The sequence below is a fragment of the Centroberyx gerrardi genome, chromosome 9 (genome assembly GCF_048128805.1).
Source record: "Centroberyx gerrardi isolate f3 chromosome 9, fCenGer3.hap1.cur.20231027, whole genome shotgun sequence".
Lineage (NCBI taxonomy): Eukaryota > Metazoa > Chordata > Actinopteri > Beryciformes > Berycidae > Centroberyx > Centroberyx gerrardi.
The window spans coordinates 26,119,680-26,139,822 of NC_136005.1; the positions used below are offsets into that span (position 1 = coordinate 26,119,680).

At 41.7% G+C, this 20,143-nt stretch overlaps 1 protein-coding gene across 1 annotated transcript; it reads right to left on the reverse strand.

Annotated features, from left to right (window-relative positions):
- Nucleotides 1-767: 767 nt before the first annotated feature.
- hyi (hydroxypyruvate isomerase) lies at nucleotides 768-10,696 on the reverse strand. The gene is made up of 8 exons (XM_071899967.2): nucleotides 10,431-10,696; nucleotides 5,467-5,578; nucleotides 4,327-4,441; nucleotides 3,029-3,107; nucleotides 2,010-2,059; nucleotides 1,840-1,909; nucleotides 1,579-1,713; nucleotides 768-991 (listed from the first exon to the last, which is right to left on the reverse strand). Exons 1-8 carry the CDS (start codon nucleotides 10,627-10,629, stop codon nucleotides 936-938), a joined length of 816 nt encoding a protein of 271 aa, XP_071756068.1. The 5' UTR covers nucleotides 10,630-10,696; the 3' UTR covers nucleotides 768-935.
- Nucleotides 10,697-20,143: the final 9,447 nt, after the last annotated feature.

The following is a 20,143-nucleotide window of genomic DNA, read 5'->3' on the forward strand; positions in this document are numbered from 1 at the left end:
AATCTTAAGGCCCTGACACACCAGGCCGACGGTCAGCCGTCGGCCAATGTCGGGCCGTCGGTAAGCGTCGGTGTCCCTAGTTTTTGCGGTGTGTCCCGCACCATTGGCACTAGTCGGACCCTGTCTGCGTCTTTTCGGCCGATTGAGCATGTTGAATCGGCGTCGGAGCCGTCGGTGAGAGAGATCACTCTGATTGGTAGTTCGTGTTTTGCCTCTGGATGATTGGACTGATAAATTCCTTCAACATGTGGAACTGAACAGGAAAGAGCCGAGCGAAATTTTTAAAATCGGAAGTTTCATTTATCTCCAGCTCTCGACACAGGTTCGGGAAAGCCCCTTAAGCCTGTCGCTGGAGTAACGTTATTCATGATTTCACCCATTTAGTGCGGTTTCTCCTTATTTTTCGCCTCCGCCTCTTCCTTTCTTCTTCCACAACCAAAAGACCAAGGGCTGACAACGCCAGTGCCATTTGCAACTTCTTATCAGACATAAGGTATGGAGAGTTATTTCCCCTCACGCAGGCGCAGAACGTACGTGCTAGTTGGCCGTCGGCTGTAGTCTTTGCGGTGTGTTCAAGTGCAACTTTTTGGACCAGACGCAGGCGACGTGAGGCGACGCAACAGTCGGCCTTCGTCGCCGCTGGTTCTTTGAAGTCAGTTTGGTGTGTCAGGGCCTTTAGATCGTAACCGCTGAAAATTTCTCCAGGATCTGCCATCATGTGGTCCTTCTGAAGGTTTACAGAAGGCAGAGATACTAAATACATTAAGTATTTAATTATCTTACTTTTTTATTACAATGAAATATGTATATGCTTTTTCCTGAAAGCGGTGGGCTGACTGAGAATTGAATAGGCATAAAAAAACAGTCTCAGACTTTTAAAACATGTTGAAGGCACGAGGCTTGGAGGCTTGGTGGTCCATCGCCTCCTCAGGTCGTCACTTGCTGTGTGTCCAATAATCTTTCACCCAACCAAGACCTTCACTTGTAGATCCTAAAGTGCATGATAAATAAAACATTGAAAAAAATGATAGATAGATTCTGTATAGATTTTTTTTTTTAAATAACATTTTTATTGAAATTTTAATTGAATGTGTTATAGGCTTGGACGATATCCAAAATCTAATATCGCAATGCTGTCCCGCCAAAATATCGTGATATCCGACATCCATTTGTAAAAATGTTATTTCTCCTAAATTACATCACATTTCTAGGCCATTATTATTATTATTAGCCTACAAATTTGATCTTACTATTCAAGCAAAAACAATGGCCATTTGGTGTAATTTGCTGATTCCTCCCATTTCCAGGAAAATAAGCTGATTGTGGAAAAGGGAACCCACTTGAAATAAAATGACAAATTTGACAATAAATGACAAAAACTGACAAACTTATTATTTTTGTTTTTTACTATCCAACCACTCATAGATTATAGGTTTATAAGTTTAAAGGTTTGTGATCTAAGCAACAGATGGTGTCGCAGCTGGGACGAGTGGAGATATTAGGTATTTGATTTCGCGATAGTCAATGTTATCGAATATTGGCCCAATCCTACTGTGGTACTCATGATTTGACCCTCACCTAGTGGCTTGTATTCACAGCCAATGTATCCCTGGTAGTCCTGTTTCTCCAGTGTACTGAACAGGTAGCGGTAGTTCAGCTCTCCGGCACTGTCTGGTTCATTACGGCCTGGAACCTGAGCAATCTGGATGTGACCTGAAGAAAAACAAGGAGGCTTCACCTGATGTTGGTGCTAACTGTGCACTTCTCTAGTCTTTGATGATATTATAAATATAATACCCAACAACGGGTAAAAAACGGGCTATCTCAGTACCCACTCACCAATAAGGGGGAAATACTTCTGTATGTTCTGTGTCAGGTTTCCATCCATTATTTGCCAGTGAAAGACATCCTAGGACAGGCACAGCAGTTCAGAGACCAGTTAGTAAAAGGCTTCATGATGTTTTTCCATTTTCAAGATCTATTAGAGAAACATTTTCTATAGTACCCACCATTTGCAGCTTGATATTTGGCTTTCCAACTCTCTCCAGTATTGCAGCCGCTACAGTGAAACAAAAAGTGATCATCAGCCAACAGATGACTGAGGGACTGAACACAGGGCCAGATGTGTCCCCACATTTGTTTCTAAGGTTTCAGAGGTTTTAAATCAAACATTTAGGGTATGGAAACTAGATTTTGTCATTACTTTTGTCACTTGTTAGCTTTGGGGGCATAAGAAATTCACCTTAGGCCTGAGAGGGAACACATACTGCAAGAGCAAGAAAGGCCTTATCAAAGATAGGGTTAGTTTTAGGCCTTTTTCCTCATCCTCAGTTGTGGGTTTTCATTGGGTGAGGCTGTTAAAGTTGCACTAGGCAAAACTTCCAAAAATCCAGCTGTCTTATCAGTCTAAATCACAAAGTAAGACTGTAACAGAGAAGAGCGTCCCATCCACACTAACGCTGTAGATTCTCCCTATTTACCCAAAGTAAATTCTGTCAGTATGGTCACTGGAGGGAAATCTTCTCCACACAGGAAGTGATGAATCCAAACTGAAGACTGAAATCCAAACAGCAGTCCAGAGAAAGCTGGACTCACCAACATTAGATCTTTTGTCTCCATCGTCTCTTTGGTATTCGTTGGCATAAAGCGTCACAGACTGACCGGGTTGGGAAATATGTGCAGTTTACTGACATCAGCTTACAGGATTTCTGGGTAATTTCTGGGTAATTCTGGGAAGTCCTCAAAATTCAAAGTTATCTCTTGCTGCCATCTGGGGTTGCCAATGTGCGAAAATTGCTTAGTGCAGCTTGAACGAAGCTCATTGTGGACATAAAAAAATAAACCACATTACATTGATTGAACTACGCAGCCACACAGCCAAGCTTTGTATGAGTTCAAAAAGTCGGTCTACTATTTACTGTCAGCAAAGCAGCTCTGGCCTGTGTCTTTTGGTTGTGCAGTTCATGTTCATACTGAGTGGATCGTCTTGTGTCATGGGGACTCACTACCATGTGAGACAATGTCTTACCCTGATGAGGAGAGTCCAGAAAGTACCTTGGATCTGTAATCCTTGTGTTGATTGGTTCAATCAAACCAGTGATTCCCTCCTGTGAGTAACAGCAACATTTCAGGACAATTTTTTATTTTATTATTGTTTATTAACATTATATGTAACAGGGATAGCAGTATTCCAATGAGATTTTTTTCAGCAAGTAACTAATCAGTTACTTAAAGGATAATTCCAGTTATTTTCAGCCTGGGCCTTATTCTTCTAGTTTTGAATTGAACTGACAATTGATTGTGTTCAAAATTTCATCACTTTCATCACACAATTTAATCACTGGAAGCACAGCTCTCCAATACACACACAAGGGCCAAAGCAAGCTCCAACAGTTGAACCCAAAAAGTGAAAACAAGTCCTTTCAACACAATAACACTCTGCAATGGGACCTGCCTACATCTTATTTCTGATTATCCGCTGCCTGGAACTTGTGTAAATAACCGGAATTATCCTTTAGAGAAAAATCACAACGAGACTTGAAACGCTTCTTGAAAACTAGGTAATTATTACTTATTGGATGACTTACAGACATGTATGAAGGGGAAAATGCATTTTCATTGTGCAGCCATGAATGCAAACGTTATTTACCCCACTTTTACACAGTGGCATTTTACACAACTTAGGATAGGATTGGGTTTAGATGATAACGCTACTGTACATCGGTGATTTTAAAAGCCTTCCACAAGGTTTGTGCTTGAGTGTAACTGAACTGTGATTCATTTGTCTTTGTTGCTGAACTAAAGAGATTGACCTTTCCTGTTTGTGTGAAGGACACTGGTGGGATCTGTGTTATTTACATCTGTAAATTCAATATATTTCAAGAGGTGAAGAGTGTCTTCAGCGTGCGTCTGCATGACTAGACACCTTCTGTACAGACAGTATGTATGGCCTTCTGTAGATCTGCTCATGTGAATACAATGCACATTTGGCACATCTTGTATATACACTGTAAATCCACACATTTGTTTTTCTTCATATTGTGATATTTTATTTTTCTTATTTGTATATTGCATACATCTTGATATTTTATCATTTATTTTCATACTGCATATATTTTTTTGTTTTGTTTCATATTGTACATTATTTCATTAATTTCTTTGCCTTAATATGTTCTACTGCTGTTATTTTGCCCACCCTGCATACCTGCTGTTACCTGCCGGTTGCATTATGTTTAAAATACTCCCAAAAAAAGGTTACCTACCTTTTTTTTAACCCGCTACCACCCCCATCTCATGGAAGGATTACTTCATTACAAGGTTACCTACCTTTGAGAGGATATCAGCAGCATACTTTAGGTTCTGCACAAAGATGGCCTCCATCTCCTTGGCAATAGCAGTTTTGTCCGACCCCACAGGGATCCTTCCTGCCATCAGGTGGATCCTGATAATGTCACATGTAAAAGCTGTCACACTGCTTCCACTACAGTAGGTACAGCAGCTCTCAGGCTATGTGCCCAGGACACCCATACAGCATTATAACCCTGCTGGGGGCACAGGCCGTTTAAACATGCTAGTACTTGTCAGGTAACAAGAGAAGAGAAGACAGGTTAACAAGACCCAACATTAAACACACCCGGCTCTGATTCCTAGTTTACGAACAGCATGGTTATCAGCAGCCTGCATAAAGGGACAATAACCGACACACTGTCGCAGACAGTCACGTTTCATCTTCTGTTTTCAATAACATCCGAACCAAAATATATTTTTCGTACCCCAATTAACGGTAGCCTAAGGTAATATTAGCTAACTTGCGCGATAGCGAGAGAAAAAGTAGATAAACCTAATTAGCCGATTTAACATCACCAAATCACTACAACTAGATGTAATTAATAGGCAACAGTAGAACCATTAAATGGGGTAACTGTTAATTTCAACAGGGTAAAAGCTATGCAGTTAGGCCTAATGCAATTCGCCTATCACCAAAAGAGATGAAAAAACGTATTTTATTGTAAGCTACCTAAACTTGTAATTTGGTTCTTCATTAGTTCAGTGATCTAATTTGGGGAGTAACTGATTATGTGTAAAAGGATTTAAGTATTCTGATTTGAGTCTGAAATGTTCCAGTTACTGCAAAAAAGTGATCAGATAAATACTCTTGAAATGAAATGGTAATTACCTGTTGGATTACTCAGAAACTTACAGAAAAGAGGCATTTATATTGATATTTATATCTTTTGTGTACTAAAATTACAGTCTGTAAATTGATGTTTCAGTTGACAGGCTCGCACCTACACCTCAACTCTTGGTTGACAATAAAGATTGGGTCTGGAAAGGTTTATGCTGCAATATTTTGCATGCACTAACAAATTTGTCATAGGATGCAATTTTCAGGGCTGCAGTTTTTGGGGTGAAAACTATACAAAAGTTATCTACTGCACGTTTCAGAGCGCTTTGTTGTCGCCTCACCTTTTGCAGTCCAAAGCTCTCGCATACTGCAAAGCCAGATCAAGGCCCTGTTTGAACTCTGCCTCTCTTCCAGGAACCGCTCCCAGGCCAAGATCACCTGCCTTCATGTCTCCTGCAATACAGTCACCTTCATCATTACCATTATTAGTATCATCATCATTCATTGTTATCATTCACATGCCATTTACTCTGAAGATCAAACCCGGAAGACAAACGATGAACAAACATAAACCATTACAGAGGCTGTAGCTTTATCGGAGGTTTGCACTCTACTGAGTTACATTGGAAGATTGATTTTTCCATTTCACATTTCTCTACAATTCAATTTGTTTGTGGACGCATTTGACTACTGGGTCTACTGGTGGTAGAAGTATGTGACAAAAATATGTTTTATTCCAAGAACATCTAAGTCAGGGGTTTTCAACCATGTCCAACGGGGGCCGAGTGTATACAGGTTTTCATTCCAACCAGACTGCACCAGGTGGTTTCACTGATCAGTTCCTCCTCTCTGGCTGACCTGTGCTAATCAGTGACATCACCTGGTGTAGTCTTTGGTTGGAATGAGAACCTGCATACACTCGTCCCTCCATGGCACATGGTTCAATATCCCTCACCTAAGTATTACATATTAAGACAGTGGTTTTCAATCCTGGTCCTCAGGATCCAGAGACCTCAGGGATTAAAGCAAAAAAAAAATCTTCTGACTGAAAAAATTTTTTCAGGCCAAGTCATATTCCCCATCTACAATTTGTAAAACAAGTTACAGAGGAGGCCCCCACATTAGGGTGTGTACACACTGTCCGGCTTTTTATTTTTTTTAAATTTTTTTAGAAAAGGTGGCTGTCGCACCGCGGTCGCTTCCCATAGGTTTTCATGTAAAAAAGGCGGAGGCAGCTGAGAAAAAGGCGGACAGTGTGTACACGCCCTTAGCCCTCTGCGCCTGCTAAACAAGTAAAATGATGAGATTTCAGCACCACCCCACGCATAACCATTGCTGCTGTTCTCTAATGCAGCCATCAAGTTGTAAAAAGGCTTCAACCCAGGGTTCTACGGTAAGCTTTTTGCCAGGGAGCACTGGTGCTCCTGAGTTGAAAAAAACAGGAGCACACAGCAAAGTCTAGGAGCACAAACTGGTTATGAATGTCTGTCACTGTCTGTCTGATGCTCAAACTCTAGCAGCCAGGTTACTTCTCATGGATCTGCTATCTCCCCATCATTGCACAGAGCAAATACTCTTCAGGCCACAGGTGGCAACGGTTTGAGCTTTTGATGGTACGGTTGTAGTGTAAGGAAAAATCACGGTTTCTCGGTTTTACGATTATGCCAGGGAAAATCAAATGAGAATTTTATAATTACAGGTTTTATTGTATTTTTCACAATATTTCTTCTGGTTCTGCAAAAAAAGCGTACTCTATATTAAAACCACATTTAAATACAGTGGAAAAAAAGTATGTAGCCTAGTTGCCTTTCAGAATTCACAATAGTTGCCATTTGAAAGTGATATAATAATACATAGCTGCCTTTTGAAGACAAAAAAAAACGGATTAGATTTAGTGCAATAGATTAGTCTTTTGCACCTAGCCTGATACAGATGCAAACTGAAAGTACTATAAATAATCGCACCAAACGAGCTGATTCAGCCCCGCGAATGGAAGACACTGCTGAGATGAAACACTGGAATACTTCTACTTTGTTTGGACTAGATTACGGCCATGTTGGTGAGCTTTTATAAAATGTAAGTATATAAAGTAATGATGGGCGCTACGTTTCTGCTTTACTGATGTTGGCTTACGTTGCACTCACCGCTACTTTGTTGATTTATATTTAATCCCCTACCAGCTTTACGTTTCAGTGAGCAACTTGCCGCCAAGTTAACCGTGTTTCAATTTACTTTTATTAGGCTACCTTGTCTTGATCATGCAAGGATGGATGGTGATCTGGAAGATGTCTTGGCAAGTTAGATGTGTTTGAGCCATTGGCAGCCACGTTTTGTCGGCAGCTTTGCAAATTGAATATCAGTCTTCTTCAACAAACCACGGTCATTTTGTAGGAATCCAAAATGCTCCCACACTGCTGATTTAAGGCACTATTTGGTGGATAAAAAGCTGGGATGTTGTCTCCTCCCTGTTAGCTAATGTAGCCTCCACACAAACATAAACAGTGATTCGCTCTCGTGAGAAGTTTTGACAGGCGCAGTCTCATGCGAATGCGAGGCTGCATTCAAGAGCACAGAATCGCAGGCGGAGATACCGCAGCTTCTAAAATGCTTACGGTTAGAAAACCATGGCGTTTTAAAGCGTGGCTCATAGTGACATCGGTTAATCGCTGCATTCCTACGCTCGCACCGGTGCCCCTAAATTCAACCTCTCATTCGCATTTTGAAAAAAGTAGGAGCAAATGCAAGCATTTTGCTCGCACTGTAGAACCCTGCCGATCCGTCTCTATTACAACATAAGGAACTGATGAAAATTCATAAGTAGGCTAATGTAAATAAAATAACACTATTAAAAGAACATTATAGCCTACAGCCATAGCCTATCTGAAATGGACATGGGGAGCCAAGGCTACGTTATCAGCATTCTAGTCAAAAGACGGATTAGGCATTCGAGAATAATATGGCCTAACGAGAAATATAGGCTATAGGCTATATAGGTATAATTACCAACATCCAAGTAAATTGTATGCCTATACAAATCAGCTACCTATCACCTGGTAGCGCGATTCCTAAGTCCCGTAACACCCCCCTCCCCTCGCTTCCCCCCCCCCCCCTTCGGATCTACACTGATCTCATACATGGCCTCTCTGGAATCCAATTGACGGAAATCCGTCGTAGTGACGGAGAACTTTAATCCCTGAGTCCTGCTGGTTTTCATTCTAGCCATCTAATCAGGGTCTGATTTACACCTGAGACACCAGCTGAATGTAATTAACTGCAATGAAGTAGCTGGTAGGATAGAAAACCAGCAGGACTCTGGGTCCTGAGGACCAGGATTAAAAACCACTGTATAAAAGAAATGTAGCCTAATTGATGTGATGTGATATAATGGTGGTAGGTGATGAACGGCAAATGGGATGTTCATTGATTTCAACAGGACAGCGATGGTCCTGTGCGTCAACACTGCTGTTCAGTGCCGTCTGCTGAGCCTGCAGACGAGACTTGGCAACAAAGGTTTCATTTTCCCAACTTCTGCCTCCTGCCGCAGTGGTGAAAACAAACCGGAATTGGAAAAAAACAAAATCAATAAAATGGATGTAGCCACATATATTTGTCCACCTGCTCTTCTTGTCTCCTCTTCCAATGAAGATGTAGTGGTGAATAAGCAAGAGCGTTCTTCTTCTGGCTGAACACAGAAAAACCTTTCTGGGAGGAAAGAGATGCCAAATCATGCCGAATTTTGGTTTGGCTAGGCTATTGTAATTCTCTGCTTTGGCTTCCTATTCATTCACAGTGGGGAATCAAATTGAATCATTTCTGCAAAATATATTACATATTTTGAAATGAAACGTATTGTGGAGCATTTGACCTGTCTGTTTGTGACTAATCTCCCTCTATTCTTTTTTTTATTCTGTGTATCTTTTTCATTTCTTTTTTCCTCTTTTTATTTATTTATTCATGTATTTATTTGAATTATTCTCTCTGTTCTTTGTGCTGGTGCCTCTGCATCTGTCTTTGTTGGACTTGTGGAATTGTGGATTTCACTATCACATTCTATGCCATGTTATGCTAACACATCCCCAAATTGTTCTGTGGATTCATGCTTTACTTTGTTTATGCACATTATTTTGTAAGGTATTTTATTTAAAAGGTATTAAAAGAACCTGGTCTGAACTGTGTCTTCTCGACCTTTTGTATTGCATGGGAAAGATCATATGTAATACCATTGATTACAGTTTTTCTCAAATGATTTGACACATTTCTCCAAACTCTAAAACAGTTAACATAACCATCTAAACCCTTGATAACATCGTAAATCTAACTGTACATTTTCATGTTTTCATGCATAATACAAGGATTAAAGTCATTCGTTACAAGAGTAAACTTGATTGTGGTTCTTTAGAAGCAAATTGTGATTTATCAGATGTGACATCAGATTATGGAAAAAAAGGTTTGTGGAACATTCTGATAAACATGTTTTACCATTAGTATTCCTTTGAGAGCATGAACCTTAGTTTGGAGAAATGTGTCACATCAACTGAAACTGTAAATTCGACACTTTTTATTGTACCTACATAGATTGTTACAGCAGTGGCAGCAGGATTGTCTAGTGGTTAGTCACTCAGGTCGCCCCCCAACCAGAGGACCAGGGTAAGGGTTCAGTCCCCTGTGAGGCCATAACTAGCCTATCCCTCAACAAGACACTGGACCCCATCCTGCTGCACTAGCTGGCTGAGCCTGCACCCCAACCAGCAACTGACAAGCGAATTCTTCATTAGGAGAAGAACAACAAAACAATGATTTTTCTTCTACTTGAGTAAGATTTCAGCAAAGTATCAGTACTGGGCCCTTTTCACAGCAGCCATTTTGATGTATCATAGCAGGGTAAACACAGGTGTAACTAATAACATTAATGATGGTTCTGTTCCATTTAGGTGTTCCACAGCCATTCCAATGAGCGAGCGTGCACGAGCCTGTACTTCTAGGGCCCTGGCACTGGAACACCAACGGAATATAAACATAAAAGTAGAATCTAAACAAGAATATAGCAGATATGAGTTATATAAGCAAACATAGCTGACCATTTCAGTAAGTATGGACTACAGCAGTAGGCTATGTGGCATGGAGGCCCAACAGTCTGCAGGACCAAACTCTACACCAGCTGGTTTTACTGATTAACACACCTGAGAGGAGGAACTAATTGGTGAAATGAGCTGCTGTAGTGTTTGGTGGGAGTGAAAACCTGCAGACCGGAACACCGGTCCTGTATGGCACCGGGTTAAGAAACGGCGGTGTGTACAGGCTTTACCAGGCGGGGTGTTGATGAGCACCATCTCCACTCCTGTAGCCTCCTTGGCCCGCCGCAGCTCCTGGAGGTCGGCGTCGTAGAGCCAGGCAGCTTCCACGGCCTGAAACCCAGCCGAAGCAGCGGCGTATATCCTCTGGCTGAAGTCTGGAAGCTCCGTAAACAACCACGAAATATTCGCGCAGAACTTCAACGGAGGCATCTTAATTTACTGCAGATGTGAACGACCCAGCGTTCACGACCTGTGTTGGTCGGGCTTGGACTTTACTCTGCTTACTGCCTGTGAACAGCTGCGTTAAGCTAGCTACAGTTAGCCAGTTTAACACCGGAAGATGATAGGCGGTTTAGCCTTCAAAATAAAAGCGATACTTTTTTTAGGCTGATAAAACCACATAAAAAGTCATACTATATACCATATTATCAAATTTATGTGGGGTAATTGATATGAAGATAGATGTTTTTGAGAAAAAAGGAAAATCCTTTTATGAAAATACAACTGATTTTGTTTCTGTTGGTGGTTGTTTGCCTTATGATAGCCTAATCATTGACTAGAGGTCATGCTTTACCACATCACTGCTTACTTTGCTATGAACACATGCTGTGAAAAGGACTTTTTGGAAACAATCAATTTTATTTTAACTTACTACAGATTTCTCCGTCAATATATACTTTATTTTCAAATTCGCACATGGAATTACAATCGTTGCAAGACATTTAAAAACGGGTTTATTTTGAAAGTTACAAAAGGAAGTGCTATGTTGTATTGTAGCTCACTTGACACTGTGGTGCGGTTTTGTTATTGTCACATGGCTGGTAGCATGCTTCCTGGCTCGGTGCACTGCGCAGGCGCAGTCCCTATCAAGAATTAGAGAGATTCCTTTAAATATTATTCACAAGCTCAACCTTGCTAATCATAAAACTATATTAATGCCAACTTGACAATGACTTCTGACTACTGACTTGATTACATGACTGTGTATAATAATTTCTCTTTACAAAGAGGAAAATATGCTATTTGATTTCAGCAACTCCAGTCAAAGAGAAGGGAAACCTTGCCTACTTTACTTAACAAATTTGATCATTCTTTTGGCCAAATTTCACATGTACTGTAAATGTAAACACTCCAATAGCAAACCTCTCTTGAGCAATACATTGTTACTGTTAACACCTTAAACAATAAGAAAGCTGTGAAAATTTGTAATCTACAAATATTTGTCAGTGTTTATACCTATATGCACATTTGCAGTTTCCTGTGTAGTTGATGTAGGCTACTTGCTATATTCTTGTGTCAATATAAAGGTGATTTGGTCAGAAATAATAACAAAATGGACCCTGCAAACCCCATTAAAGGAATAGTTCACCCAAAAATGAAAATCCAGTCATTATCTACTCACCCCCATGCCAGTTGAAACACTGAATTTTCATTTTTGGGTGAACTATTCTTTTAACAGGGTCCATTTTTAAAAACAAAATGTGTGTTAAGTTAAACTTGACAATAAAAACATAAAACTATACCGTGAATAACTTGCCAAACAATAACATAAGAAAGTACATCACTTTTACCATCAATTGTTGACATGGCTTCCATACTCTTTGCCCCCTAAACATCAGTAACTGATATTTCTGACTGCACTTGAAGACAGCATACGCAGAAGCAGGTCCTGTGTGCATGCGTGTGTAACAAGTTTCGGCCACCAGCCATCGCTGCATTGCATTATAAGGCCAATGGCTGCTTTGGAGCCAATTGTCCAACAACTCTTCCACAACCAGAAGAATCATTCAACTTTCCCCCCAAGCAGTTGCTGTTGTTATAACTTTATTCTATTGGCCCAGCAAATTACTTACACGCATTTTAAGGGGAAAAGCCACCCTAAAACTGTTTTATAACTCACAATTATCTTGGAAAGGGCAATCAATATCAATAAACATGCTGATGTCTCTCCTGAAGCAAGAAACAAGAAAGACTTGTGGTGCCACCAAAAGCTAAATCCTAGAACTGCTCCTCTAACAGTGAATGGGAGTTTTGGAACAGTGGAACAGTTTTGTCAGTTACTATGCCCAATGTGATATGGGAACAGTAATTGTGACATCTTGTTCACTACTACTACAGTGAAGTAAAGCTCACTTTTGATGTATAAGATCCAATATTCTACTGTTTGAGTCCATTTTTAAAAAAAACGTTTTGCACAAAATGGACTCAATTTTGGCTCATTTTCCACCTGGCATTAACATGCACCCCACATTATGTCTAGATGACTTACTGTACGTGGATTGCATTTATACCTGACATTAAAATGCATCTTTGGGATACACACTGAAATCAAATGTCTTTAGTGTGCATGTCACCTCCTCTCTGAATATTAGCGTCCTTTAAAATAGATGGTAATAGTTGTGTGGATTGGAGACACATTGCATTTACACTTTGTTAATGTGGCCACATGTGTCTCTGATGAGAGGTGGTTTGGCTGATCAGATCATCAATTCATCCTGGGTGCGTTAACACCTGAATTTGATGTGTTTTTCATTACAGTCCGATCACCCAAGTTGCAATGTAATGCAGATTTATAGGTGTTGTTGTTTGAGCTTCTAGTTTTTGAGAGTTGTTTTGTTTGCAAATCTTGACTAAACTAATCTAATGAGAATAACAGTCAATTCTTAGAGTAGGCCATAGGCCTAAGCATGGTATGGACAAGGTTTAGACCAATGGGTTTATGAAGGCTAGTCACTATTTTTGGATTGAAGCTGCCGATAGCCACTATCTTTAAATTTGACCATTTTTATTCAAATACATAAATAAAATACAAATATTCTGTGTTTCCCCCAGAATTGTATTCTTCTCAGGGTGGAAAAGTCTCTGAAACAGCATTTAGACCACCATGGGACACTAAAACTCTACATTGAAAGCTATACTAATGATCTTCTTTTAGGTGGGTTAGCAGCTCTTTAAGGCAGGGTGAGGCAGGTTTCACTGCCGGTCCAGCAGACTGTTGAGTCAAATCCTCCCACACCACACTGGAATGATTTCTCCAGTCAGACATCTGATATAAAATAATAATAATAAAAACATATTCACTAGCTGTGATGAGGGAGGAACCTCCATCATATCAGAGGTGGACCACACTGACTGGCTCATATCTGATATTTACTAAAATGCCAATACGGGCGTCTAACCCTAGTATGGACGTCTCTGACCTCAAACATCCATCTGGACCTGTTGGAGGCCACCTCCAGGCCAGATTGCAGGGGGTTTCATTGGGAGGCCAGTGGGGCAGGAAATTGAAAAGCAGCCCACCCGGCTCTCATACGTCTCCATACTAACAAGCCTACGATGGGATGACAGAACAAACCCAGGACTTTGTATTGATTTCTTTCTTCAGGCTGATGTTTTTAGTGACAGCGCCCAAACACTGATAGATGTCACAGTTACTGCAGCAAGAAAAGAGGGGCATTTCGGGTCCGATGGTCAGCTCTTTGTTTATTGTATTATATTACATACTGGGTCACACTTTAGTTGAATATGAGCAGGCATTATAAGGCATCATAAGTGCATTATCAGCGCACTGTGAGCAAATGATGATTATTATTATAAGCAGATAATAGCGAAAAAATATGGGTTGAATACTTTATGGGGCAACTGTATTGTGAATGACATTAAATTGAATGTAATTTTCTGACTTTTGATGATTATATTCGAAAACATTGTTGATCTCTGCTTCTAATGGCTTCTAATCTGCTTGTAATGTATCATATTACACTTCAAGCAAAAAAAGTTACCATATGCAGTATTAATGCTTGTTCTTGAAGTATTCCAATACAAATGTTAAATGTAAAATAACTCTTGTGTTGACAATAGTGAGGTCTTGACATGCAGTCAAGGCTATTATTTGTCTCATTATCAGTTGTCCTCCCTCCTCCCATGGCATTATGGAGTTGTTGCCTTTATTTGATAGATACAGTAGAGCTAGAAGCATCATCTTGTATATGAGTTAGTTGCAATAGGCCTACCATGGTTATTTGATATCACTGTTGGATGTGCGTCCTTTCTGGTAATATCTCATACAACAAAGCACTGTGCTCTTTCCCAGTAACCATCTACCATAGATCCTGCTGAAATAAGAAAAAAAAATAGTATATAGGCCCCTAACAACTCTGGCAAACTGACTGCATTCATAAGCAGGGAAGGAATGTAAGACTCAGCCACCTCCTAAATAATGAGAGAGAGATAATATCCCTAGCAAACAACAACGACATTAATCATGGAGGGAAGTAGAATCAGCCTGTAGGGAAGGGGAACTAATACCAGCCCATATCGGCTAAGTGGTACGCGGTAAATGTTGCAATCAAGGACAATGCAAGGAACAAACCGCCTCGTTCCATTTATTAAACAATGTTTTCCATGGGCAGAGCAGAGCCTGCCAATGTTTTATTGCTGATTGTTTTTGTCAAAAGTCATTACACTGACTTTTTGGGGGTTTGGCCCATTGGTCACTAGCTTGCTTGGTCACTTGCCATGCTAACACTTTAGCATACAGTATGTTGAGTAACTGTAGGCAATGAGCATTAGCCAAAGTATGAAGATAAACCCTTTACTTATCCAAAGTTGGTATAGGTTTTTATTGTATGGCCTGAAGATTCACAACTTCCACAACTCTGAGACACAGGTGATATTGGTACCAACCCTCTCGTCACATATTGTGTAAGGTAACTAATGGGTCGGAGTAGTGCTTTTAATACTCAATTACACCCATACATTACACCAACCCACACACATCCCATGTGTTTATGTCTCTAGATTAGCTCCTTAAAGGATAAGTTCAGCGATTTTGGACCTACGTATAATTTGTCTCTTTCATATCTGTAGTACTTTACCTGTAGTAATATTGACTCCGGTCAGCTGTCAGTTGAAACAGCGAGCGCCGATGCCTCTTGCTGCTAATAATGAGTCCAAATGGGGTTTGTCAATATATCTATCTAACTATCTAATCATGGAACTATTTTTCTCTGCCACAGACTGCTGTGGGGTGAAAGTGTGTTACTGGCGGCGTGATACTCTACTGTAAACAGTAGAGTTTAGTGGAAGATGATCCACTGAGTGGAAATGGTGTGGTGCTGCTGCTTTCCGGGCTGTGGATAGAAATAAATCAGTTGGTCTCCATATCGTTTTCACAGACTGGCTTTTTTGGAGATATTATGACAAACCCCATTTGGACTCATTGTTAGCAGCAAGAGGCAACAGAGCTCACTGTTTCAATAGACAGCTGACTGGAATCAATATTCTCTGTGGGTCCAAGTGCTACAGCTATGTAAGAGACAAATTATATATAGGTCCAAAATCACTGAACTTATCCTTTAAGCTGTTGTATTCCATCTCAAACAAATGAAAACGATTGCGGCAGTAGAGGCTATTCTATTCTATTCTATTCTATTGTTTGCTGTTTGACTTGCAGACAATGTGACAATGATTGCCCTCCAGCTAAAAATGTCATAGGGAAAATAAGATTGCTAGTTGAAATGTAATGCTGAAATGACAGAGATGTTTTAAGTTCTTACGTACCTTTACAGGTGTCCAACCTCACAGCTGGCTTCATTATCTCTGAGGAAACAGCCCCACTGACTTAGTCTAATGTATGCAAATGCTAACACGGTTGCACCTCTGACAACAGCTGATAATGGCGGTTTAGCTGGGTTGTGTCATTTACATTGGCATCCTCTGGCTGAGGGTAGAGACCCGTGGATTCACTAGAAATACTGATGATTCAAAGCATTCAATGTGCTGTATGCCCTACATTTGTCTACAAATGGAAACAAGCAAGTACTGACTCGTGTTTTGTGAGTGCCAATCACCTGTATTATGGAAAGCCTGGTAATGTAACAGTGGCCAATTTCATATTTAGCTTCTCAAATATGTGTAATTTCACTGTGTGAGACAAAAAAACATCAAATCAGATGTGTTTGTGGAGGGTTAAAGACAAGCTGCTACATGTTTCATTATTTTACTGTATTGGGGCACACAGCATGAAACACATTAACACATTCAATGCTCTGATGAAGGCTTTTCTTGTGTTTTGTGCAAGCAAAATACGAGTATTGTATCCAGTATTAATTTCTTCCCCAACTCTGGATGTGCGACCTTGCTCTTTTTTTGAGTAGTCATATCAGATTTATGATTTCACGTCACTTTCCTGTCGGTAGGACACCATTCCAAAAATTCATGCTAAAAGACTGAAAACTGCATGAAAGAGTGTGTGTGGTGGAGTTGACCCCAAAATTCCCCAGAAAACAGTCATCCTAATAAGTTAACTACCCTGGTTAAATAAAGCACAATTGAAATAAATGTCCTGACAGAAGCAGGTTACACTCTAAAGTCTGGCAGTAAGCCCCTCTGGAGGCTCAGCGTCACACGACCGAGGAGGATTAGCATTCTGCCAATACACCGAGTTTCCACAGACCCTACGCCGCTGTCACACACTGATTTCAGCGAGAGGGAGAAATCACATCTGATTTCACAGCCAGCGTGGAAACCTCTGTAGAGGAAACAGAGGTAACAGCTTGTCTTTAACCCTCCGCAAATCTGATTTGAGGCAGTGCGATTGCCTGAAAGGTGACATCTTGTTTGTTCACTCTTAAAATGATGTTTGTTCCAGTGAGAAGAGACACCAAGAGTAATGTAGTTTGCAGTCTGAATCTAGCTGAGGTCAGCGATGATGCTCTGCCTCTTGTTCTAAGACTTTACACAAATTGTGATAGGATTACATTTATCTGTTTACAATAAGGTAACTGTAAAAAGTTTTCAGATTACAGATACTTTCCTTTTTTACAGATTGAAAAGCTTACTGGTTACATGGTGGGTTACTCAAAAATATATTTCATATTTGCATATGTAACAGATGCGTGTTGCACTGTTATATTAAAATCTGAAACCTGCCTAATGTACTGGTGCCAGTTCAATGTAAAATGTATTTAGAGAGATTTTAATATTTTGTATATTTTCAACATAGTTATTATATTTTACGGAGGCGGCAGCTTTGGAAGTTGGAGGATTGTTTAGTGTTGACAGTTTGCACTTTACTTCTTTGTTGATTAGAAAACAACAAAAACGACTTGACTTCTTGATTGAGTGATGTGATTATATGTGAAACAGCGGTCTGTTATTCAGAAATAACAGACAGAATATCTTCACTAGCAAATCAGAATTGAGTATTCAACAAAGCTGTGTAATAAATATACAGTATGTATTCCTATGGACAGTCTAATGAATAATTGTGAAGATGAACACTTCTCTTCCAAACCCAGAAACCAGAGAAATAAGGCTGAACTAGTGATGACACCAAGATTTCAAATCCGGATCCCCTCAATAAGCAAGACAGGAAAGAATGAGACAGATTTGTGGACCTACATAATGCTTGATTTTTATATGATCTGGAATCATTTTTCATAAACTGTAAACCCTTCTACTCCCCTCGTGAGTTCGTTTCATTCATTTTGGTCTGTGTTTACATTCCACCGCAGGCCAACGTGCAGGAGGCACAGCACACGCTCGCCGACCAGATACTGTGTGTGGAGCGGACAAACCCGGATTCCTTAGTTATTGTCATCGGTGACTTTAACAAAGGAAATCTCACCCATGATCTCCCCAAATACAGACAGTTTATTAAATGCCCGACCAGAGAGGAGAACATTCTGGATCACTGTTACACCACAGTAAGCAGTGCCTATCACGCCGTCCCCCACGCTGCACTGGGACACTCTGACCACGTCATGATCCACCTGATTCCTGCATACAGGCAGAAATTAAAGCTCTGCAAACCTGTGGTGAGGACATCAAAAAAGTGGACCAGTGAAGCTGTGGAGGATCTTCAGGCGTGCTTGGACTGCACTGACTGGGAGGTTTTCAGGACTGCTACTAACAGTCTGGACGAGTACACAGAGGCTGTGACGTCATACATTAGCTTCTGTGAGGACAGCTGTGTACCATCACGTACCACGGTGAGGTACAACAACGACAAACCCTGGTTCACAGCCAAACTCAGACAGCTAAGGTCGAAGAAGGAAGAAGCGTTTAGGAGTGGGGACAGAGACAGGTTCAAAGAGTCAAAGTACAGGTTAACTTAGAGCCCCCCACTCTGCTAACGACTTGCGCCTGGCCAGCAACTTGAATGAGTTTTACTGCCGCTTTGAAAGACAATGGGACAGTCCTGACACCTCTCCACAGCTGCCCACCTCAGAGCCCCCCTCCCCCTCTACCACAGTGACGACTCTCTCCATCCTGGAGAGGGACGTTAACAGGCTTTTCAAGAGACAGAAACCCCGCAAAGCAGCCGGGCCAGACTCTGTCTCTCCATCCACCCTGAAGCACTGTGCTGATCAGCTGTCTCCGGTGTTCACAGACATTTTCAACACCTCACTGGAGACATGCCACGTACCAGCCTGCTTCAAGACCTCCACCATCATCCCCGTCCCCAAAAAGCCAAGGACCACAGGACTTAACGACTACAGACCTGTCGCCCTGACATCTGTGGTGATGAAGTCATTTGAGCGCCTTGTGCTGTCACACCTCAAAAACATCACTGACCCACTCCTGGACAACAGGTCTGTAGACGATGCAGTAAACATAGCCCTCCACTTCATCCTCCAGCACCTGGACTCCTCAGGAACCTACGCCAGGATCCTGTTTGTGGACTTCAGCTCTGCCTTTAACACAATCATCCCGGCTCTGCTACAGGACAAGCTCTCCCAGCTGAGTGTGCCTGACTCCACCTGCAGGTGGATCACAGACTTCCTGTCAGACAGGAAGCAGCACGTGAAGCTGGGAAAACGCGTCTCTGACTCCCGGACCATCAGCACCGGTTCCCCTCAAGGCTGCGTTCTTTCCCCTCTACTCTTCTCCCTGTACACCAACAGCTGCACCTCCAGTCACCAGTCTGTCAAGCTCTTGAAGTTCGCGGACGACACCACCCTCATTGGGCTCATCTCTGGTGGGGATGAGTCAGCCTACAGGCGGGAGATCGACCGCCTGGTGTCCTGGTGCAGACTGAACAACCTAGAGCTCAACGCTGTAAAGACAGTGGAGATGGTTGTGGACTTCAGGAAGAACCCGGCCCCACTCACCCCCATCACCCTGAGAGACTCCCCAGTCGACACTGTGGAGTCTGTCCACTTCCTGGGCACCATCATCACCCAGGACCTCAAGTGGGAGCTGAACATCAGCTCCCTCACCAAAAAAGCACAACAGAGGATGTACTTCCTGCGGCAGCTGAGGAAGTTCAACCTGCCAAAGACAATGATGGCGCACTTCTACACCTCCATCGTTGAGTCCATCCTCACCTCCTCCATCACCATCTGGTACGCTGCTGCTACTGCCAAGGACAAGGGCAGACTGCAGCGTATCATTCGCTCTGCTGAGAAGGTGATTGGCTGCGATCTGCCTTCTCTCCAGGACCTGTACGCCTCCAGGACCCTGAGGCGAGCAGGAAAGATTGTGGACGACCCCTCCCACCCTGGACACAAACTTTTTTAAAAACTCCCCTCTGGCAGGAGGCTGCGGTCCATCAGGACCAAAACCTCACGCCACAAGAACAGTTTCTTCCCGTCTGCAGCTGGCCTCATCAACAGGGCCCGGGACCCCCACTGACACGGACCCTTACCCCCTCCCCCCATAGACACTACACGCTACAGTAACGTACAGTCTCCACATCTGACTCAATGCGTTACATTTA